The 24,124-nt window shown below is 46.6% G+C and overlaps 1 protein-coding gene and 1 long non-coding RNA gene across 4 annotated transcripts in view; one reads left to right on the forward strand and one right to left on the reverse strand.

Moving 5' to 3' along the window:
- The window catches only part of TOGARAM1 (TOG array regulator of axonemal microtubules 1), a 60,425-nt gene extending 38,968 nt beyond the window's left edge, over nucleotides 1-21,457 (forward strand). The window contains exons 10-18 of one of the 2 annotated variants that reach the window (XM_040411645.1): nucleotides 896-1,037; nucleotides 1,458-1,544; nucleotides 4,089-4,221; nucleotides 10,674-10,779; nucleotides 13,340-13,575; nucleotides 13,664-13,822; nucleotides 16,263-16,389; nucleotides 18,174-18,289; nucleotides 21,005-21,457. In XM_040411645.1, coding sequence (XP_040267579.1) covers nucleotides 896-1,037; nucleotides 1,458-1,544; nucleotides 4,089-4,221; nucleotides 10,674-10,779; nucleotides 13,340-13,575; nucleotides 13,664-13,822; nucleotides 16,263-16,389; nucleotides 18,174-18,289; nucleotides 21,005-21,032 — 1,134 coding nt within the window. In that variant the 3' untranslated portion in view covers nucleotides 21,033-21,457. Of the gene's footprint in view, nucleotides 1-895; nucleotides 1,038-1,457; nucleotides 1,545-4,088; nucleotides 4,222-10,673; nucleotides 10,780-13,339; nucleotides 13,576-13,663; nucleotides 13,823-16,262; nucleotides 16,390-18,173; nucleotides 18,419-21,004 lie in introns of those variants that run through there. The other variant, XM_040411644.1, reaches the window with a different exon arrangement.
- Nucleotides 18,453-24,124, reverse strand: part of LOC120981870 — a 30,917-nt gene continuing 25,245 nt past the window's right edge. For both annotated transcript variants that reach the window (XR_005774801.1, XR_005774802.1), the window contains exons 3-4: nucleotides 20,883-20,957; nucleotides 18,453-18,587 (exon numbers count right to left, since the gene is read on the reverse strand). This is a non-coding gene — a long non-coding RNA (uncharacterized LOC120981870). The remainder of the gene's footprint in view (nucleotides 18,588-20,882; nucleotides 20,958-24,124) is intronic.

The following is a 24,124-nucleotide window of genomic DNA, read 5'->3' on the forward strand; positions in this document are numbered from 1 at the left end:
CTGAGCCACACTCCGCGTTGATGGGGCACAGAACATATCTACCGCCACTGTGCGTTTTTTTGTTAGCGGTTTTGTTTTTTTTCTGCAGAAAAAAAAGACCCAAATTCAACAACCTACTGCTTTATTTTTTGTGGTTTCAGTGCTTTAAGTTTTTAATTTTATTTTTTGGTAAACCTTGCATACAGGAAAGTATTTAACCCCCCCCCCCCATCCACCATGTCACTTCCTCTGTATATTAATATGTAAAAAAGCAGGGTAAAAAATAAATAATGGATGACTGTGGTACAAAAACGCTGAAACACCTCAACCCCCAGATCATGCTGTGATTAAAAAAAAAAAAAAGAATTGAACAAAAAAAACCTTCCTCAAAAAAAAGAAATGAAGAAAAATGCAGCTAAAAAGAAACATGTTTGTACTGTGTTATAGACTTCGAATAATTATGTAGTGGTGGTTTTTGCATATAAAAAAAAAATCCATAAAACTCCAAAAGCACAAAAATGACAAATGTGTGAAACCACCCTAAACGACATTTTAAGGCCCTGCCTGTCACTCTAAGCCAGGGATCGGCCACCTTTGGCCCTCCAGCTGCTGTGAAACTACAACTCCCAGCGTGCAAACTTACTCAGTTGTTCTTTTGTAACTTCCACAGAAGTGAAAGGAGGATTCTGGGAGTTGTAGTTTCAGAACAGCTGGGGTGCCGGAGGTTGCTGATCCCTGATCTAAGCTAAGTTCCCTTGTCTGATGAGTTAAAAGCACATAATAAACATGTAAAGCATGTACGCCATGTTTTTGTCACAAATTGATACAGAATTTTAGTTTAGTAAATCTCCACCGTTGTCCTTTCCAAGCTTTTCATTCCTGTCCTGAAGCAATGTGTATTACTTGTACTGCGCAGGTTAAAGTCGCCATAGCCAAATCCGCCCGAGACAAGATGAGGCAGAAGCGAGAGCATAGCCTGAAAGAGCTGATGGACGTCAAGGATCCAGTGAGGAGGGAGAGGCTGTCCCACACTGACCCGGGCCCGGTGGCCAGAGAATGTGAGCGCATTTTACTTTTTAGGCTTTATGCACACGACCGTTGTGTGTTTTGCGGTCTGCAAATTGCTGATCCGCAAAACACTGATGGCGTCCGTGTGCGTTCCGCAATTTGCGGAACGGCACAACAGCCATTGATATCACTGCCTATTCTTGTCCGCGAAACGGACAAGAATAGGACATGTTATATTTTTTTTGCAGACCACGGAACGGAGCAACGGTTGCGGAGTGCTGTCCGCATCTTTTGCGGCCCCATTCAAGTGAATGGGTCCGCATCCGAGCCGCAAAAACTGCGGCTCGGGTGCGGACCAAAACAACGGTCGTGTGCATGAGGCCTTATTACCCCGTGTTGAATTAGGATTGTCCTGTTTCAGCAACTAAATGCCATTCATTACTTTTCTCTTGTTTTCGTGCTTCTTCTAGCCTGGAGGTCTCGGCCGGACTGTCTGGAGAACGTAGACTCAAGGCCCCCAGCCTTAAAAAGAACTTCCAGCTTGAAGAAATCCTTAGGTGAAAAGTCTTGCAAAACATACATGCAGATTGGGTGGCACGATGGTTGTTTGAGGTGCACAGTCTTTACAACTGCTGCCCCGGGGAGGAAGGGGGGAGGTGACAGCCACTCTGAGCACATTTTAGGATCCCAATTTTTTTGTTTTTTGTAGGACATAAGACTATTGTCCTAAAAGATGATTTGAAATATTGCAACAGACAATATTATTGCATGTTACGTGATGCGGTACTTCACAGGGGGTTTCTATGATTGCTTACTAATACAAAATTCAGGCAACTACCCTAATCAAACATGGTACTTAAAGTGGTTGTCTACCGTTTGTCAGACTCCCCCCCAGCATGACCAGACCCGCAACAGTGATCATACTTACTTGTTTCCTGCCGCTGGGTCCCAGCTTCATCACTGCCCTGCCGGCTGCAGCTCAACATCTGTTTTGACACGGGTCACGTGACCGGTGCAGCCAAGCTCTGGCTGCAGCAGTGACATGTCACCGTTGCGGCCAGTGATTGGCTGCAGTTGTCACTTAAACTGCTTCAAACAGGATGTTGATGCGAGCGCATCTGGGAGCTGCAGAGCCGATGATGGAGCCCTGCTGAGGGGGAGGGGGGGTCTTAAAAAATAAAATAAAAAAAAAATTGTATTTTCATATACCCTAATAAGGAATTTTTAGTTGACAGAGGGATTCCATTGATAATAATGGACACGGTGTAATGCTCAGCTTCCCCTGTGGTGGCGCTGCAGTGCATTAAAATCTGACCACAAGATTTCCTCTGGTGCCCATGGCTAGCTATATAAACACGTCCTAGCCTTTCCAAGATGGTGCCTGTGTCTTCTGACATCTTGTAAAGGCTGCGGACACCGGGGCCTGTTTACATGGGATCCCAGGGGGATGCCATGTGGGCTAAGGTAAGTCCACAGGCAATTTAGCAGGTTCTTCAGCCATTACACACTTATCGATGGAATTGTTGAAATTTACTTTACAAAGTCGGGAACCCCTTTAAGCTTACTTCTTAACAGTGCAGAGCCATTCTGATAATCCCTTGCCTCCTGCATAAGGCCATATAGGTGCCCACCATATATTCGCAGAAGGCTTTGTACCGCCTTCACATGACTGCTGAACGCCATAGGTCTGGCTCTGTATGAGTATGATGCTGCAGTGTGACAGCTGTCAGGAGGCTCCCGTCTAGAGTGCCACCTTATACAGGGCTGAATTGCCAGCGGAACCAGTACAGCTAATGGTGGGGAATTGTAAGAGCAATAAACTGGGGTTACGTTTTTTTAGTTTTGTCGCGCGGTGTATGGTGAGTCTCTGAGCTTGTGAAGCCGTCAGGATAAATTTATACACTCTGCATTGTAGTGGAAACAGTCAGCATGGCTGGCTACGCCGATTTGTTGTAGATTTCACCCTGTGCCATACAAAAGGATTCGTGGATTTTTCATGTTGATTGCAGCCCATATCTTGCTTCAATGTATTTTTCACACAATTTCATTTAAAAGAGAATGGCATAACGAGCAAATTTCTGAATCCCTTTTATTTAAAAAAATTATATACCTGCATCCCCCTAGAAAAAAAAGCTGTAAATCCATGGCCACTTGGGGTCTCACTTCCACCTAAGTTGCAGTCCACTACCTGTTGTCGGGCAAGATTTGTCCCTGGTAACAGAGACTCGGAAGAAGGCTGAGAGGGTGTGTGTGTGGGGGTTGACATAGAAATATAGTGGGAAGTAAGGGAAAGGATGTCACAGCAGTACAGTGCTGGCAGAAGAAAGATGCCCCCTGCTTCTGATTGAAATGCATCTAGCGGTGCAGCTGAAACAGGAAATAATATAGCTGAAAATAATTTTTTAGGGAAACTCCCAAACATAACTGTTCATTCACAGTTATGATTGTACAAAGAGGCACAGCTCGGGTATGCGTTAAAATTCACCGCCCAGTGTGGTCAGTGGGAAATCTGTGCCATAGATGTAATGCATTCAGATTTCGCTGCGGATTTGTTTTCTGCCGCATGTGGATTCAGTCTCCTAGGAACCCGTATAAGCCTTCACTCATTGAAGTGTAATATAGCTGTCCCCTAATGAGCACTGACATGGTTAAAGGGGTTCTCCTATGATTAATGTAAAAAATGAAAATCCGACATCATATAGCCCGTGACAATCTTTGTGCCACAAAGTGAATGCTGTAGGGACAAAACCAGTAAAACGGGGAAGGAATTGCATTTTATTTTTTTCAATTCCACCCCATTTGGATTTTTTTTAACAACTTCCCGCTACATTACATGCCATATTAAATGATGGCATTAGAAAGTACAACTTGTTCCGCAGAACTAAGCCTCATATGGATACCTGAAATGAAAAATAAAAAAGTTATGGCTCCAGGAATATAGGGAAGAAAAATGAAAAAGCAAAAACGAAAAATAACTATTATAATAAGTAAATATTTAACTACATGCAATACAAAAGTATTCAGATCCAGGTGCTGGTTTGAAAACTGTAGAATATTTTTTGTGGGACAACCCCTTTAACACGTATATGTCATGTCTGCAGCACAACGGAGTCCTTACAGAGATCGATCTTCTGTCAGTTGTAGCTCGGATATCGACCCGTCGGTGCCCAGGGAACTGACCAGACCAGACCTGTCCATCACTGAAGTGTTTAAATTGCTGTCTGATGATGACTGGTAAGACGAGGGCGAGCTAAGGAAATGTAGATATGGAATTCATTCTCATGTTCCCTTCCTAGATCGAGGGGTATTCCAGATCCCTTATAACTGTTAGATCAGCAGGTCTATGACCACTAGAACCCCTACCGATCGTGAGAACAGGGGTTGCATGCCACTATATGAATGGAGTGCACATCAAGAATGGGGTCTGCTGCTCCATTTACAGTTTATGGGACCGCCAGATATTGCCAAGTACTATACTCTGCTTTCTCCAGCAATCCCATAGACATGAGTGGAGCGGCAGTGCGTGTGCTTGACATGTGCTCCATTCATAGTATGACATGGGAGCCCTGTTTTCTTCATCAGTTGGTTCTCAGTGGTCGCACCTCCACGGATCTAACCACTATCCTGGCTAGAGGATACCATGTTTTAATAGAAATACCCTTTAAAGGGCATGTCCAGTGATATGTGCTACATGCAAGTAAGAAGATTACAATGGTCAAGTGTGTGATCAGACCACCACTGATTTCTAGAATAGATGGGATCTCTGAGCTGTACAAAGGGATTTCATCTCTCTATAGAGCCCTTATATTTTGGAAATTGATGACAGTCCAACGTGATCTTCTCATGTGTATCAATGGAATATCATAACATTATTTTGCTTGGATCTCCCCTTGAATAGGGTTTGCAAGCTTTTTCTAAGGCTACTTTCACACTTGTGTTGTTGTTTTCCGGTATTGAGATCCGGCAGAGGATCTCAAAACCGTAAAAATAGGATTTTGTGTGCTTAGGCTACTTTCACACTCGCGTTTTGTGCAGATCCGTCATGGACAGATCCGTTCAGATAATACAACCGTCTGCATCCGTTCTGAACGGATCCGTTTGTATTATCTTTAACATAAAGTCAATGGAGGACGGATCCGTTTTTTATATTGTGCCAGATTGTGTCAGTGAAAACTGATCCGTCCCCATTGACTTGCATTGTGTGTCAGAACGGATCCGTTTGGCTCAGTTTCATCAGACGGACACCAAAACGCTGTAAGCAACGTTTTGGTGTCCATCTCCGAAGCGGAATGGAGGCTGAACTGATGCATTCTGAGCGGATCCTTTTCCATTCAGAATGCATTAGAATGCAAACTGATCCGTTTTGAACCGCTTGTGAGAGCCCTGAACGGATCTGACAAACGGAAAGCCAAAACGCGAGTGTGAAAGTAGACTTACCTGTTAAGGCTACTTTCACACTAGCGTTCGGGTGTCCGCTCGTGCGCACCGTTTGAAGGGGCTCACGAGCGGCCCCGAACGCATCCGTCTGGCCCCAATGCATTCTCAGTGGAGGCTGATCCACTGAGAATGCATCCGCCTGCCAGCGTTCAGCCTCCGCTCCGCTCAGTGAGCGGACACCTGAACGCTGCTTGCAGCGTTCGGGTGTCCGCCTGGCCGTGCGGAGGCGAGCGGATCCGTCCACACTTACAATGTAAGTCAATGGGGACGGATCCGCTTGAAGATGACACCATATGGCTCAATCTTCAAGCGGATCCGTTCCCCATTGACTTACAATGTAAAGTCTGAACGGATCCGCTCAGACAACTTTCACACTTAGAAAATTTTCTAAGTTTTAATGCAGACGCATCGGTTCTGAACGGATGCGAACATCTGCATTATCGGAGCGGATCCGTCTGATGAAACATCAGACGGATCCGCTCCGAACGCAAGTGTGAAAGTAGCCTAAATCGTTTTCTTGCTGAGTTAATTGGGGGACAAAGGAGAACATGGGTATAGCTGCTACTGCCACTAGGAGGCGACACTAAGCAAAAAAGTGCTAGCTCCTCCTCTCAGCTATACCCCTCCTGCAGACACTGAGCTCATCAGTTTTTAGCTCCTCCTCTCAGCTATACCCCTCCTGCAGACACTGAGCTCATCAGTTTTTAGCTCCTCCTCTCAGCTATACCCCTCCTGCAGACACTGAGCTCATCAGTTTGTAGCTCCTCCTCTCAGCTATACCCCTCCTGTAGACACTGAGCTCATCAGTTTGTACAAAAGCAGTAGGAGCAGCCAGGAGAAGCCAATTGTATGAAAGAGAGCTGGAGATGGGACAGAACCAAGAACAGGTGGGACCCACCAGAAAGAACCAGCAATGTACATACAGGGTTGGAGCTGTGTCCCCCAATGAACTCGTCGAGAAAAGGATTTTACAGGTAAGCACAAAAAATCCTCTTTTCTCGCTCGTATCACTGGGGGACACAGAAGACCATGGGACGTTAAAGAGCAATACCATGGAGAGGGAACAAGAGACTAGAACAATTCTAAGGCTGGCCATGGGATCCCGCAAAGAAATGTGGGGAAAGGATGCACCGGAATCCTGAATAGGACATGAAGAGCATGAACCAGGAAGGCCAGCCAGAGAGCGTAGAACGCACGGCGTCTTAGACTGGGCAAAAAGAGGAAAACCCAGTTAAACGAAGCCCAAGTGATCGAGAGGCTTCGGAAGATGTGCATAGCAGCACATATCAACAAGAAGGATAAGCAGACGACTGAAGATGATGTGCAGAAGGACCACATAATTGCTGTGGGGACCTGGACTGGAAACGCAGGGTGTCTTGCATGGCAATAGGCCCCATGGAAAACCGAGGGCTGTTTACTCAACAGAAATGTAGAAGCCAGGTATGCACGAGACCTGGCGAAGGAGCAATCAGGAAAACCCAGACACGACCTTACCAAATGTATAAGTATCAGCATCTTCATCCCAGGAAAAAACTGGGAACACTGGAAGGAATTAATGGGCAACAGGCAGAGGACTAGTCCTGTAGGGATCTCCCAGGTACTTGAGGAGACCCCTGTGGGCCAATTTGTAAAAGAAAATAGCTAGTAGCCACTCGCATGGAATATGATCACTCCTCAAGACAGAGATAAGTGATGGCCAAGGGGGACAACAAGCCACAACGGGAACCAATCTAAGGTAGAAAATTAAAAACCATAGACAAATGGGGAGTAGTCTGAGAGGAAAAGACTGTCTCCGGGGATCAATAGCATCCCAGCCGTGCAGCAGAGTGCAGCCAAAGCAACCTCCGCCACTGGACAAAAGGCAGAATTAAGCATCTCTGCTTAAAAAGGAAACGCCACCTAAGGAGCAGGTACTGTGGCAGACAGATGCCCCCAGAGCCATAGAGGCTTGTCTGAGACTTCTAACAAAAGAAGCTGCTTGATATTCCACAAACTGCCTGGATCAGGCAGACCCAACTGTAGGCTGAAGAATAAAAATATTGGAGATGTGTAGATTCGTCAGAGACCATCTACTGTCTGTCACCTTGTAGAGACTCTGCCCGAAGGGGACAATGCGGTCATCAGTGGAATGCACAGATAGGAGAAATACTTCTCCAGGAGAGAATGTGATGACGATGTCCGATGTCGCAAAAACCACCAGAGAAAATCTAGACCCATAAGAAAAAAATAGTGCAGGCGTTCCAGAACAGTAAGACTCCAACCTCAGGAGTGTGGATACTGGCCATGTAGAAAGAAACATAATCTGGTTGAGCGCAATTCCTCGTCTTGCGGAGGGGCATAACCTCGACAGGGTGTTGCGTCCCACCAACGAAACATGTATTAGCATTGACAACATGCGACAGCACCATAGTCCCATCCGGAGACTGGGGAAAAGCAGTTGATGCACAGTATGTGCCCTGAATAGGTGTGTCCCCCTACAAAAGGACATGTCAAAGCTATTACTCATCTCTTAAAAGAGGCAGTGTTGATGTTGTCACAGCATCAACAGTTAGCGCCAATGTCCCACTTGAAATGAGAACCATGTGGTAGACCAATGTCATAGAAACTAGGGGGTTATGCCAACCAGGGAGAACCCTGCAATAGTGCGCACCAGAAGTGAATGGCTCATCCGCTATAGCATGCCTACTAATGCAAATATCTGGTCAAAGAATGGAAGTACTGCAGATGACCATGTCATCAGGAATGAGTGGACGAATCAGCTAAAACTGCAAGCGTCAGCATAAAGACCCCCACCTATTGGTGCAACGGCATCCATTGGTCGCGTAAAATGAGCCGGAGATCCACCTGAGAGGAAATGTAGACACAACCACCACACCTAGGACCATTGTGAGGGTTTCACTTATAGAAGCGGTAGAAGCTACCGCTTACAGAGCCAGTGCCGAAACATGGAACGGAACAGAAGGCAATGTGGTAGAAGCCACAGAACCATATCCAGTGCAAATGCAAGGAGTGAGGAGGAAAGCAACGTGGGTGCCACCATGGCTTGCAGGGGGTACGTGAGCCCCGAGCCTGAGAAGGGAACCACACAGTGGTAGACAAGGCACTTAGGGCTAAGTCAAATTCTCCACCTGAAAATGGGGCCAGACAGGAGTAGCCACAGGAACTAGTGCTGGTGCAATACTCCACCTGATGAGGAGACCATACAGAAGGAGCCATGGTATGTGGTACTAACGCAAATACTCCACCCAAGGGAGCCATGACATTGAGTGCTAACAGAAATCCTTCCCCTGAGAAGAAGCCCATGCAGATAGTAACCACCGACACAAGGGCTAGCGCAATACCTGAGAAGGCCATACAGTAGTAGCCATGTTATGTAGCGCTAGCGTGAATACTCCACCTGAGAAGGAGGCTATGCCATAGTAGCCACAAAAGCCAAAGTCCGGGTAGACACGCCACCTGGGAAGGAGGCCCTACAGTGGTAGCTATGATCTCTAGTGCTAGCGTAAATACTCCACCTGTGGAAGAGGACCTACAGTAGTAGCCATGGAATGGAAGCGCTAGCCTAAATACGCCACCTGAAAAGGAGGAGGGCTAGAAGTGGAAACGGTATTCAGAGGCAGTGTAATAATCAATTCACTTGGTAGTAACCACCGAATTCTCTACTAGGGCAGATACACCACCTAAGAAGGTGTAGAGTATTATGACCATCCATGTAGTAGTGTGGAGTCCCATTGGGACGTAAAGCAGTGTTGTGGGGACACACCCTGGGAGGATAGAGACTGCCATGTTGGCACACACCGATTGGGAAAGTTGGTGGATGGAGGGGGTTATACTCACCCTGTGTTCACAGTACTCGCCCCATCTTCATCCTCTTCTGTTCACCAACCCCCCCTCGGGGTACCAGCAGGGTCACCTCTTCAGCCACTAGCACCGAGGTGGTAGTGAGGCTGGAGTGGAGGGGGGACTGCAGAAATGCAGGTGACCCCATGGCTAGCGGGATGCAGGGGCGCATAGACGCCCTGGTCCACTTTTGCCTTCTTGGGGGAGGTCGGGTGGTGAGGGGAACCGACACCAGCCTTCCTCCCCGGGTAAACAGAAAGGCCAGGCTTCTCTGTTTCCCGTACCTAAAGGGGGGAAAAAGGAAAAATAACAAAAGAAGACGACGCCCTGCAAAGGGAGGTCTACCTCCTACAGACAGAATACTGATAAATACTGATTAGCTCGGTGTATGCAGGAGGGGTATAGCTGAGAGGAGGTGCTAGCACTTTTTTTGCCTAGTGTCGCCTCCTAGTGGCAGCAGCAGCTATACCCATGGTCTCCTGTGTCCCCCAATCATAAGAGCGAGAAAAAAAAACATTTGTTTATTCCTCATGCATTCTGAATGGAGAGAGATCTGTTCAGGACGTCTTGCATTCTGTTTTGTAACCAGACACAATACCAATGCAAGCTGTGGTTTTGTGTCCGGTCATAAAAACTGGAAAAAAAACTGATCCGTCACCATTGGCTTCCATTTTTTTTCAGTGCCGGATACAAGTCAATGGTGACAGATCAGTTTTTTTAGGAGCCTAAAAAAATGGATCCGTCACCCATTGACTTTGAATGTATTTAGGATCCATTTTTTTTCCGTTTTGATTTCACACAACCAAATCCTAACGGAAGGGATGCATCCTGATGTGCAAAATCCAAACGGATCCGTTTAATTCCGGTATTGAGATCCTCTGCCGGATCTGAAGACCGGAATTAACAACACACGTGTGAAAGTAGTCTAACCGCATCCAGGACAAGTCTTCCTCCTTCAGGCCACAGACCCCTTGATAAAGGTCGTCATCCGACCGAAACGTTGGGACTCTTACATGGCATCCAAGTTAATTGTAAATGCTGGATGAAAAGCATGTACAAAATGATGTAAATATGGACATTATGAATTAAAGCGTCACTTGAAAAGAACCATTTGGTGTGCCATAGATCTCCTGATAAATGTTGGATTGTCTGTTGTCCTCTGTGAGCACCCACCATTAAAGGGTGTGCAGATCTCATTCTTTCCAATAAATGAAAGTAGCCTAAGTGATGGCCTATCCTCAGGATAGACCCGATCGGCGGCCGCACCCCCACAGATCAGATGTTGGAGTGTAGTAGCCACGTAGCCGGAAGTCAGCGCTGCAACTGCACCAACCAGAAATAAAATGCACTTTCAAAGAGTTAGTTCGTTCCTCCTGCGCATGCTCAGACTGTGTGACCTGAACTTACAGGGAGAAGAAGATCGAAGGCCTCAACTTGGTTCGATCACTTTGCCTCTTCCATTCAGATGTTGTCCTGGAAAAACTTCATGAACTTAAGATTGCGGTGACGCAAGAGGTAAGACGGACTTTGCAACGGTAGCATAAGCCTCTTCATCACCGTTTTTCTATGTAAATGATTACTTTAACCCTTTCACTGCTGAGGATGAGTGTAAGCTGTCATGACTTTAAAGCGGGCATGCTCAACCTGCCGCCCTCCAGCTGTCGCAAAACTACAACTCCCACGATGCCCTTCTGTAGGATGATAGCTGTAGGCTGTCGGGGAATGATGGGAGTTGTAGTTTTGCAACAGCTGGAGGGCCGCAGGTTGAGCATGCCTGCTTTAGAGGGAATGTGTCATCAGAAAGTAACCTATTGTTTAAATCACGTTTTAAAGAATTTTTGATGGTTCTTTTTAATTTTCCATGTCACCCATAAAACCCTGCAGTTTTCACACTGACCACTAAGCCTAATAATAAGCGCCACTTCTTGGTCTGTACAGATCACTCTACTGCAGTTACTTGCTTATCTGTCATTCTAATCCTGCCTGTAATGATATCACCTCTGTGTATAGATAAGACAGGATCCACCATTCACAACCGGTGATTGTCAGAGCTGATCTATTCTTTCCTGGTACAATAACCTCTGCACAGGTCACAGAGCATGCCTAGAAGACTGTCCCATAGAAGTCATTGAGGTCCCCTCCGGACCATTGTGTCTATGGCCTGTGGGGCTGGCGTAAAGCAATTTTCTTAATGCCTTCTAAATGCTGTTAAGAACAGCTCAGGCAAGATGGCCGCCCCCATAATCATGTTTAGTATAAGGGTCCATTCACACCCCCTCAAAATGGGTCTGCATTTTACGGAACGGGGGCCGACCTATTCATTTTTAATGGGGCCGGAAAAGATGCGGACAGCACACAGTGTGCTGTCCACATCCGCACTTCTGTTCCGTGGCCCCTAGGACATGTCCTATTCTTGTCTGCATCCACGGACAAGAATAGGCATTTTCTATGAGAGTGCCGGCCATGTGCGGTGTCCGCAAAACACTTGCAGACGTGTGAATGGACCCTAAATCTGCAATCAGAAAATAAAAACAGATTAGAACATCGGATATGCTTTCTGGTTTTAACTGGCAGATAACATTTTTGGTGACACATTTCCTTTACGGCCAGTCTCCGATGAACGAGTTGACTGCTGGAAACACAGTCCGTGTGGGAGCGTGATTTCCTGGCCTGAACTCTGCACTTGTAACAGGACCACACAGCATTATGATGATTTATAACGCTATGTGCCCCTGCCCGACCACCGCTGTAATGCATTGTACAGACAGCATTATGTCAGTGCAATTCATTAAAGGTTATGTCGGGCAGGGACGCAGTATTGTAAGGGCCCATTCAGACGGCCGTAGTGCTTTGCGGATCTGCAAAACACCGATACCGGCCGTGTGCGTTCCGCAAATTGCAGCAACCGTAATAGAAAATGCCTATTCTTGTCTGGGATTGCGGACAAGAATAGAACATGTTCGCGGAACCACGGATGCGGACAGCACACTGCAAAATTCCGCTAAATTGCAGAACGGATGCAGACTCCTTCATACGGCCGTCTGAATGAGCCCTAAATCAATATAAGGCCTCATGCTCAGGACCGTAGCAGGTCTGTGCCCGTATTGCGGATGGCAGTATAGGGGCAAGAGCTGTGTGGGCACCGTATCACGGATGCGGACCCATTCACTTGAATAGGTCTGCAGCTGGAAGATGCAGTGCGGAACGGAGGCACAGATCGGAAGCACTACGGAGTGCTTCCTTGGGTTTTCTGTCCATGCCTCCACACCATAAAAAAGTAGTGCATGCAGACGGCAGGTACACGGTCGGTGCCCGTGCTGCAGTCAGCAATCGTGTACCTGCCGTCTGCATGGACAGAAAACCCAAGGAAGCACTTCGTAGCCCCCCTCTTCCCCCACCTGGTTACCTCCCTCTGTACCCTTCATTCAGAACTTCTAGCAGGAATAATAAAGGACTGGCACAACACAGAGCCATAAGAATAGCTGCTCCAGAATTGTTATTACAAGGGGAATGCATGACGCTATTAAAACAGACATGTCAGGAGCGGGGACGGGTCCTCTTCAAAGGGGTTGGCCACTTTCTGGTTACTGTTGATTAGTTTGAACTTTATTCATGTAGACTGCACCTTCCATCTGCATTTGTATTGATGGGAGTTTAGTACATTAGGAATGGAGAAGGCTGGGTGATTTGTCCGGTCACATGACCTTCTATCAGCGACCATCTTGTGGACAGGCCCAGAACATTTACCCACCAAGGGGGCATGGCTTATGAAATATAGCGAACTGCACCACAAAGCCTATATTAGTAAGTGGCATATGGCCATCTTACATACGCACTTGTCAACCGTAACCAGAAAGTGGCCAACCCCTTTAAGTCTTACAAAATATTACGTGTTGATGCAAAGTTGCTTGAAGGTGCCCATGAATATGCCACCGAGCTCCGTCTAATGTGCCAGCTGTCTGCTTTTCAGAATGAGTATGGGGGATTTAAGGTTTGAAGGAGTGAAAATTGTTCTGGTAGCAAAGGGTTAACCCATACTTTACTTTTTAAAAATTTTTTTAACTTAATCTTTTAGGTGAAAAACTTGCGCTCCTCGGTTTCCCGGGCAGCAATCGGCTGTTTAGGAGACATGTTCGCACATCTTAAGAAGAACATGGACCACGAGCTGGACAATTGTGTCCGCGTCCTTCTGCACAAGGCCGGAGAAACAAACACCTTCATCCGAGAGGATGTGGACAAGGCCCTCGATGCCATGGCCCAGAACGTGACGCCGGCGAGAGCTCTCGCTGCCCTCATAAATGGAGGACTCGGGTAATGAAATGGGACTAGATAAGTTCATCTTTTTTATTACTATATTTTTGCATGCTTACGTGCTTTTTCTTTTTTTGTAAATTTATAGCCACTTGAACACTGCGGTCAAAAAATGTGCAGCACAACATATGTCTGATCTGGTGGAGAGAATGGGGCCGGGCTGGATCCTGTCTGGCATAAAGGACATCACAGATCGGGCAGTGCCTGCTATTGCCAAGTTTGCTCAGGATGGCTCCCAGGAGACCAGGTGAGTCGTCTGCAGATTAATCATCATTTTATCATAGAGCTTCCACACTCAGGAAATGTTATTATTTTATGCACTTATATAGCGCTACTATATTCCGCAGCGCTTTACAAGACATTAGCATCAAGCTGTCTCCTCGAGGCTCACAATCTAAGGTCCCTATCAGTCTGTCTTTGGTTTGTGGGAGGAAACCGGAGAACCTGGAGGAAACCCACGCAAACACTGGGAGAACATACAAACTCCATGCAGATGTTGTCCTTGGTCGGATTCGAGCCTAGGACCTCAGTGCTGCAAGGCACCAGTGCTAACCACTGAGCCACCGTGCTGCCCATATTAAAGGGGTTTCTGGGTTTTGTTTTTTTTTTGTGTTTTGTTTTTTTCTCTACTCCTGACCCCTCCTCAGGATGGCATACAAAATCCAGACGAGCTGATGCATTCCTGAATACATCTTCAAGGTCATTGGTGCTGCTCTCAAACACAATTTTACCCTCCTCAGGATAGGCCATCTGATTGGTGGGCCCCCCTGCCGATCAGCTGTTTGAGAAGGCAGCCATTCAGGTGAATGGGCCTGAGCTGCAATACCAAGCACAGCCACTATCAAATGGACGGCGCTGTGCTTGGTGAGCTAAGAGAAGGCTGCTGCTCTACTGCGAGCGAGCGGCGGTGCCTTCTCAAACAGCTGATCGGCAGGGTTCCCAGTTGTCAGATTCCCACCGATCAGATACTGATGACTTATTCAGAGGATAGGTTATCAGTAAAAACTGAGAAAAACCCTTTAAAGTGTACCTACCAAAAAAAAAAAAGTCCCAATCAGGCAAAAATTGTGCTTAAGTTTGATGTCTCCCCACTTCTTGGTGCAGTCACATGAAGGGAGAAACTGCCGCTGCACCCCCTCCTGCTGTCTACTTAACACAGTACGGATTTTCTTTGTGTGGGTCTAAAGGCCTTTTTGCACAGGCTGATGCCCAGGCAATGATTGGGAAGGAACCGAAAGTTCCCATTCATTGCCTGATTGTGAGTACAGCAGCAATGCAGCAGTCATCCCTCTAGTACGGAGACAAGTAATGGATACTGCGTCCCCTTACAGATCATTGGTTGCCGGACGCATATCCCTGTTTACTTAGGACTCATTCAGACCCCCATATGAATGGGTCCGAATCCGTTCCACACCCGTTTATTTCAATGGGGCCACAAAAGATGCAGAAAGCACACCATGTGCTCTCCACAGCCGTAGTTCTGTTCCGCGGCCTCTCAACAAAGATACCGCAGTTGTGGACAAGAATAGGCATTTCTATCATAGTGCCGGCCATGTGCGGTCCGCAAATTGCTGAACGCACACGGGCCGCTATTCGTGTTTTGCGGACCTCAAAACACTACAGACGTCTGAATGAGCCCTCGGAAGGATGATCACCTAATGAGCGAGCGTCTGCTCATTCATCAGGTGATCAGTGACACCGTTACACCGGGCAGTAATCGGGAACTATCGATCGTACCGATAATTGCCCTGATCATCAGCCCTGGTAGTAGGGCTTTTAGGCAGTTTAGGATCCTGTGTTGTATGTTCACATGGGGCAGATTTACTGCACATATTTCTGTCACTGTTCCATTCATTTGAGTGGGGATTTCAGAAATCCATAAAATGTATGAAATGGAATTTCTGCTACAAATTTGCTGCTTGTGAATAGAGCATTACAGAGAATAATGCAGAGAAGAAGGGGATACCATCTGCTGGAAAGTGCAACTTTTACCCTAATAGGATATATTAAAGAGTTTTGTATATTCCCATGGTCTACTGAGAATATGGCACACTATGAACAGTTATGTCTGGCTCAGAAATCGTATTCACAGAAAGGGGCACATTTACTGACACTGCGGTCAATGGAAACAGACGGGCCTGCAGCTGTAAGGGTCTGTTCACATGGGGTCTTTTGATGCCAGAATTGTGGCACGGATTCCATACCAAAAGGCCTAGGACAGCCGCGTGGTCTCTGTCTCCCCTTCTTTTCATAGGACATGTTCTTTGGGGAGCCGCGGACCGGAAATGCGGACAGCTGTCCGCATTGAGAATGAATGGGTCCGTATCCGTTCCGCAATTCTACGGACGTGTGAATGGACCCTAATGCTCCGGGTCTCTGCTGTCCAGAGCGCGGCTTGGCTGTCTTTCACGCTGCGGATGACACGCGCGGGATCTGCTCGTGTGAAACAGCTCTTAGTGCTCGGATCAGCAACCTCCAGCACTCCAGCTGTGGTAAAACTACAACTCCCAGCATGCACACTTGGCTGTTCTCGAAACTCCCATATACGTGAATGGAACATGCTTGGGAGTTTTAGTATCAAAGCAGCCGGAGTCCTGACTCCATTCTCTTATGCTCTGCTGCATCTTTTTCAAAATTGTCCATCGAAGCTGCTTTACTACATCAGATTTTTTTATTTTTTTGGGCAGGTTCTTTGGCCGAAAGATGTTGCACTATCTAAGGTCTCATCCAGAATTTGACAAGATGCTGGAAAAATATATCCCGACCAAGGACTTGCCTTACATAAGAGACGTAGTTAAGCAAATTCAAGTCAAGGTAAGACAAAATACATATAAAGGAGCGTTAAAAAGCAATGCCAGCAATGATAAATCAGGGCCTGAGGGGGGCGGTGCATGACACAGAAAAGAGAGAATCCCTGTGTCATGTGACGCCTCCCCGGGCCTGCACTAGGCATAACCCAGAATCAGCTGTACTCGGAGTATTCACTTATGTGTACATGCTGCTTTAGATAAGAGGATCCTGGAAGGGAATGTCATTTCCCGGAGGCTCTCATCAGCCTGTAAGTTACCGAGGGCAGGCCCAAGCCACTCTGTGCAGCCTTGGTCCTCAAGCTTCCTCTTCAGCCCTTCCCTGTACTTGATTGTCAGGTTCCTACATAGTTATACCAGCTGGCCCTGTCAATCAAGCAGGAGAGGGACCGACTGGCAGAGGAAGCAGAAGCCGCACAGGTGGACAGAGTGGTTTGGTCCCAACTTCAATGCACTTATCTGCTCATATGCTTTATGATTAAAAGTATTTTTTTTCTAAAGAATGAAGCAATGGATCAGTTAGTGAAAGGTATCATTACACCCATCAGAGCTAGCCCTACAAACCACTGTGCCTGAGTTACCAGTGAATTTCTTGGTGGCAGACTCCTTTTTAAAGGGCATTTGTTACCAGGGAAATGGTTAACAAACCAGGCACAATGCTGGGCTGCCAGTACATATATTGATAGCTCATCAATATCTGATCGGTGGGGGTCCAACTCCCGGCACCCCTGCCAATCAACAGTTTGAAAAGGAAGCCGCACTTGTACGAGCACCACCTCCTCTTCAAACAGCTGATCAGTGGGGGTCCCGGGAGTCGGACCTCCACCTATATGCTAGCCTGAAGATAGGACATCAATAGGTGCAGGCTGCCCAACCCCTTTAAAAGGGGTTATCCAATACTATAAAAATGTCCCCCATACGCCGGGCCCCTCACAGTAAATATACTTACCCCGCACCGCGGCTGCAGCTTCTCCCCATACACGGATGAAAACATACGGTGGCGGGAGCAGCCAATGGCAGGCGGTGACGGGGACAAGCCTCCCTAGTATCGCGGGCGACGCTTGTCCCCATCTGCCATTGGCTACTTCACCCCCGACACTGGATGTTTTCATCCGCGCGCGGGGAACCAGGTAAGTATATTCACTCTCAGGGGCCCGGCTTATGGGGGACATTTTTATAGTATTGGACAACCCCTTTAATCCTTATGCACCGAGGGCAACTTGGTGCTCCCTAGCTTCTCCACTCTACTTTCCTAGCCACTTCCCGTTCCACTTGATTAACAGGGCTGGAGGAACTAGGGTGCACCGAGTGGTCTGGGCCTGCCCTCAGTGCACTTAAGAAATATCTTACATCAGGATTAAAAAGCTTTTTTTTTAAATCTTTTTAACAGTTGCCGCAACAAATCAACGGGAGAAACGCAGCCCTGTGCCCAGTTTGATAGTGATCACCCTATTGACAGATTCCCTTTAACAGCTTTATAAACATTTAGCACTACGAGAAAAATAAAAGACAAAAGAAAGTAGAGAAATAATTATTTTCTTTTACGACATCCCAGCCATTGAGGCAGATTTATTAATACTGTCTCAAATTTCATCAGGAACCACGGGAATGGTAACAAGCAGTTGTCCATTTATTTATACATTTTAAGGAGGAATAACAGAGGAACGGCACAATGCAGAGTTCTAAGAGTAGATGCTCCAGAATTTATTATTTTATGGAGAACAGGTGACAGGTCCCCTTCGTGCACCGCTGCATCATGTGCTCACTGTGTGCTACTTCTGTCACATCCAGGGGGTTGGGGAGATCCACGAGACTTCATCAGCTCGAGGAAGAAGATCCTACCACGGCAGTGTCGGCAGCCTGAGAGCTTCATCTGTCTCACAGAACACGCACAATACCCTGGACAGGTACGTGGAGACTTCTTCTCTTCGAAGGAATAATGCAGCGGTCATACGGTATTCCACGCGACTCCCCTATCCTTATGTTACTGACGTGAAAGCAGTGAATAAATAAATCGCTGTCTGGTTTTGTGAAGATTAAAAACATTTAAATAACCTAAAGCTGAATTCATGCGACAGAAATATCGCTGCAGAATCCAAGGGGCAGCATCTGATTGCATCCATCGATTTTCAGTTGTACACGCTGTGGATCCATGCGCTGGGGCTGATTTGCGTGTACCCACTGGCCCAGGCTTCCACGCGGAATCTGCAGCAAGCAGAAACATGTCCTTTTATTTCTCCCACAGTTTGAACTACAGCATGGATGGAAGGAAGAGTCTACCGCACAATATGCCCCAAAATCAGCCGTGTGAACATAGCCTACACTTTTGCAGCCATTTTTTAAAGGGTTTTCTGAGATCCTTCAGTACCTATGACACTGGCTGACCTGTTACATGTGCACTTGACAGCTGAAGGCATCTGTGTTGGCCCCATGTTCCTATGTGCCCCCATTACTGAGAAAAATTATGTTTTATAATATGCAAATGAGCCTCTAGGAGCAACGGGGGCGTTGCCATTACACCTAGAAGCTCTGCTCTCTCTGCACTTTGACAAGACCAGCCAGATGTGATCTTGTTTTCAGTGGCTGGACCTGCCAATCAAAGTGCAGAGGGTGCAGCAGTTGCAGAGAGAGCAGAGCCTCTAGGTGTAATGGTAACGCCCCCGTTGCTCCTAGAGGCTCATTTGCATATATTATAACACCATTTTTCTCAGCAATGCGGACACATATGAACATGGGACCAACACAGATTCCTTCAGCTACCAAGTGCACATGTAACAGGTCAGCCAGTGTCATAGGTACAAAACTGCTGACAGATGCCCTTTAATTTCTCAATATTAGTAGATAAATTAAAAAAAATAAAAATTAAGTTGAAGTTGGTACTTTTCTACTGACTCCACCCAAATTTAGCTTCCACAGCCCTGGTAACCAGACCCATTCATCAACAGACTGCACTGATTAGCATTTCTCATGTGCTAGTTACTGACGCCATACACGGTGCTATTCAATGGAGGCTACTGATTGACGGGTCTGGTCAGCCATGACAGGAGTGGCATACAGTCACTGAACAGAGGGCTGTCACTTCATCATGAGGACATTGGCGCCGATTCCTTTATAATATCATATCAGAAGGTGTCTCCTAGTCCTTTGATTTTTGGGAAGGTAGAAATAAGCGGTGGTGCTACTTATCTCCCCCTTTCTCCTTTGAACAAGGTAAGATAGTTGGGAACTATTTCCTATATGGAGTCAAAGGGGCTCTCCAGGATCCAGCGTGTCCTGTGAATCCATCACCTCTCCTGACGGGTCAGTTTTTTAAAAGCTTCATGCATTCTCCATGTAATAATTCTGGAGCATCTGTTCTTATGACTCTGTGTTGTGCTGTTCTTTTTTTTTATTCCTGCTAGAAGTGTATGGATAAAAGTCCAGATGGGTGTTACTAGGTGGGGGGGGGTCTCCATGCACAGTCTGTCATTGGCAGCACTGATTGGATAGTGTCACACCCCCTGTTGGTAAAACGCAGCTATACCTTCATCCATAAAACTTCTAGCAGGAATAATAGAAGAATGGCACAACATAGTCATAAGAATAGATGCCCCAGTTGTGTTATTACATGAGGAATGCAAATAGTTATTAAAACAGACATGTCATGGGCGGTGACGGGTCCTCTTTAATTACACAGACACTTTCTCCTCCAGATTTGTGTGGAAAGGCCCAGCTTCTGCCGAGTTCACGTCCTTTACCAGGTTCCTGCCCTGGATTATAGACAGGATGTCACTTCTGCTGTGGACCAGACCACAACTTTTCCTCTCCCTGGCACCTGTGGAAGCTCCTGATTCCACCTACTCTGTGCATGCGCCAGGGAGGAATAGTTATGGCCCCATCCATAACCCAGGGCTGAAACCTGATAAAGGATGTGACGTCGGTAGATGCTGGGTTTTCAGAAGAGGAGCATCAAGTGACCAGAAGGACAAGTGATGCAATTTCAGAAGGGGTGATATATTACAAACTTTCTTCTACAGGCACGTTATGTGGAATTATAAGGGGTTGTACCAACCATGGGGGATATCTAACTGATCGGTGGCAACTCCCCCCCCCCCCCCCTTCACCAATTGTGAGTACCGTGGACTGTTAGGTCGGGCATGCGCCTCCGACTCTCCATTTATTCTCTATGGAACCGCCAGAGATAGAGTACAACATTCACCAATTTCCATTGGTTCCATAGAGAATGAATGGAGTGGCATAGTGCAAGCTTGATCTATCACATCGGGGGTAAATGGGACCCCTGTTCTTGGTGGGGATCTGAATAGTCGGACATCCATTGATCAGTTAGTTATCCTCCTATTCTGTGGATAACTTGTAATCTTGGTACAACCCCTTAAAGGTGGCTTTTTCAGGACCTGCTGGGGCTCAGAAAACCCCTTTAAATCAATTTCCAGACTTCCATTTATTATGATCATATTCCTCATATGTACTAATAGACTAACACACTTATCATACACTTACCACTGTGCCAGTCCCAGTAGCATCTTACAGAATCACCGCGACCGATCCCTTCTGCAGGACGATGCGTTACATCACCTGTAAAAAAATATTCCATTATTAACAGCGTTTTCCTGTCTTCACAGCGTGTTGCACAGAGACCAGAGATCGTAATGAATGGACCATTACTGAATTGCACAGTCTGAGGGGGACATCGCCACTCCAGGGCTACAGATGCGTCCCCGCAAGTCCCGCGCATTAAAGACACTAATATTCGGAACCTTTATAATGACACTAGCCAGAAGAGTATTAAACCCCTTTGTGAAGTGACCTGTTACTACTTGATATCGTGAGTCTTCGTCAGGTATGGCTGCATCTCTCATACAGGAGCCACTTGGCTGGGGCAGCTTTTTTCTCCTCTTTGATCATGGTTTATTAGAGACGGGAAAGAGAATATCCTTCTCATACCACATCCACCTACATTGTGCCTTGGAAATGTGAGAAGTATCTTTCCAGTTCTTTGCACTCGGTGACTGTGTCAAATCTAGAGCTGTCTTTCAAGACTTAAAGGGGTCCTCCGGACTTTTGATATTGATGACCTATCCTCAGGATAGGTCATCAATATCAGATCGGCGGTGGTCTGACACCCGGCACCCCCGCCGATCAGCTGTATGAGGCGATGGCGCCCGCAGTGTGCACGTGCCGCGTCTCTCTTCCTGCTGCTACTATGTCTGTGGCCAAGCAGTAGCGAGCACGAAGAGAGACGGCATGTGCACACTGCGGGCGCCATCTCCTCACACAGCTGATCGGCGGGGGTACCAGGTGTTGGACCCCCCGCCGATATTATATTGCTGACCTATCCTGAGGTTAAGGTCATCAATATTAAAAGCCCGGAGAACCTCTTTAAGTCTGCCCATTTACATGCAATGCCAGAGATAACATTTTAATTAGGAGCCACCCTATTTTAAGGAGTCAGAGAAGGGAAGAAAACTTGTCCCCTGATGGAATTTGGTCCCATTTTTGGTGGGGAAAAAAGACATTATGTATGAGTACCAGCCTGGTCACCGTCTATTTCAGTAACTACTTGCCTTCCCCCTTAATCCCTGCTAAAAGTTATGAATGAATGGCTAGCAGTTTACAATGAAGGTCCAGATGAATGAGTGTCACCAGTTTGGGAGCGTGTCCTGCACTGTCTGACACTGGCAGCACTGATTGGATAATGTCAGACCGTGCAGGGACACACTGCAACTGGTAATATCCATCTTGGACTTTCATTGCAAACTGCTAGCAATTTATTCATAACCTCTGGTAGGAATAATAGAGGAATGGCACAGCACAGTCATAAGAATAGACGCTAAAGGGGCTGCCTTTGATGAGAGAGAGTTGATCGTATCGATAGCCCAGAGTTTTTTTTTTTTTTTTTTTATGGATGTGGTGCAACTATTACATTTTTTTTGTTAAAAATGTAATACAGTATTGGCAGAACCATAGTGCAATATTGATAACCTATCCTTAGGGTAGGTCTTCAATATCAGATCAGTGGGGGGCTCCGACTCATGGAACCCCCACTGATGAGCTGTTTGAACTGGTGGCACCGAGATAGCACAGCGCCATACACTGGGTAGTGCCCATGAGTGGTACTGAAGCCCGGCTCCCATTCATGACCACTACCCAGTAGGAGCAGATCCTGCCCCCCCACGCTGACAGTCTACTGTCATAGAGGTTGTCTTTTTCAGTGTCTTGTGAATACACCATCCGCCATTCACTAGAGTTAGAAAGGTCCTTTACGTTGCATTCACATGGGATCCCCATTCACTACAGACCATTATAGATTATTTCCATTCCACACAGGATGCCGGAGCTATTGTAGCAGAGATCAAATATATTTTCATAAAAAAAAGTCGATTGTACAATGTAGCCGGGCCCCACATCTGGGGCCCTTTTTAGCATGTATGTAATATAATGCAGTTTTATATGGATAATATATCAGAATTTATTGGTACGACTAATCTTTTAAAGGGGGACCTGTCACATTACACAACATTGCTATTTTACTCTTAAAGGGGTTTTCTTGAAGTTTGATATTGATAAACTATCTTCAGGGTAGGACATCATCTGATTGGTGGGGGTCCCGACTCCCCCACTGATCAGCTATTTGAAGAGGACATGACGCTCCGGTCAGTGCTGCAGCCTCCTCACAGCGCCATATAGTGGCTGTGCTTGGTATTGCCCGGCGGCCTCTTCAAACACCTGATCGTTGGGGGTGCCAGGAGCTGGACCCCCACAGATCTGATATTAATGATCCCGTGTTGAGGATGGAAGTCATCAATATTTTACTCCCGAAAAAAAGCCATTTAATATACATAAATAGGAGTCCTCAACAATATGGAAGTTCCTGAAAGAAATGGTGCAGAAAGTACATCACTGAAAAACCTTATAAAATTGGTTTATTTTTTTTATTTTTTTGCGGTGACAGGCCCCCTTTAAATCCATTGTAAATATTATTGGAATGTAATGCATTGGCAGTGGCACTTTAACATTGCAGATAAAAAGAAAGAAAGAAAAGGTACAGAGACAATAAAATGTTATAATAGATGTTGTCTGCAACCTGTGGCTCTCCAGCTGTTAAGATACTACAATTCCCAGCATGCCTGGATGTTGTCCTGCCTGCCGTAAGAAGCGGGAGTGCAATGTCACATGACTGCTACACCACTAAGAACCTACCGAAATAATCCGTAGCTGCAGCACTGATTGCATGGTACAGATTGTCCAGACAGACTGGGAAGCTTTTATCCGTGGTCTCCAGCTGTTAGGACTACAACTCCCGACATGTGCTGACAACCTATGAGACGGATAAAAGAACTGCTATAGAGCCAATGCCTTCTGAACTGTTCCCCCTGCATCCACCACTAGGGGGTGCTCACAACATACGGAGTATTACAGCTCCCGCATGTACTGTAAATCCCTATGCAGTGAGCTCCACCTAGTGGTGGCTGCAGACAGACTTAAACACCTTGAAAACCCCTGAAATATTGAGGACCCTTCCTCAGGATGGGAATATGTGATTGGGGGGGGGGGGGGGGTCTGAATTCCAGCAGCCCCACCAATCACCTGTTTGAAGAGGCTAATGTCAGATCATTGAGCACATGACCTAATTGTCAGGGGGCTGCAGCACTCACCAGAGCCGCCATAGTCTTTTCAAGCAGCTGATCGTCACACAGGGCCCCCGCCCGCCCGCCCCCCCCACCCACACACCCACACAATTT

Source organism: Bufo bufo, chromosome 11 (assembly GCF_905171765.1).
Source record: "Bufo bufo chromosome 11, aBufBuf1.1, whole genome shotgun sequence".
Lineage (NCBI taxonomy): Eukaryota > Metazoa > Chordata > Amphibia > Anura > Bufonidae > Bufo > Bufo bufo.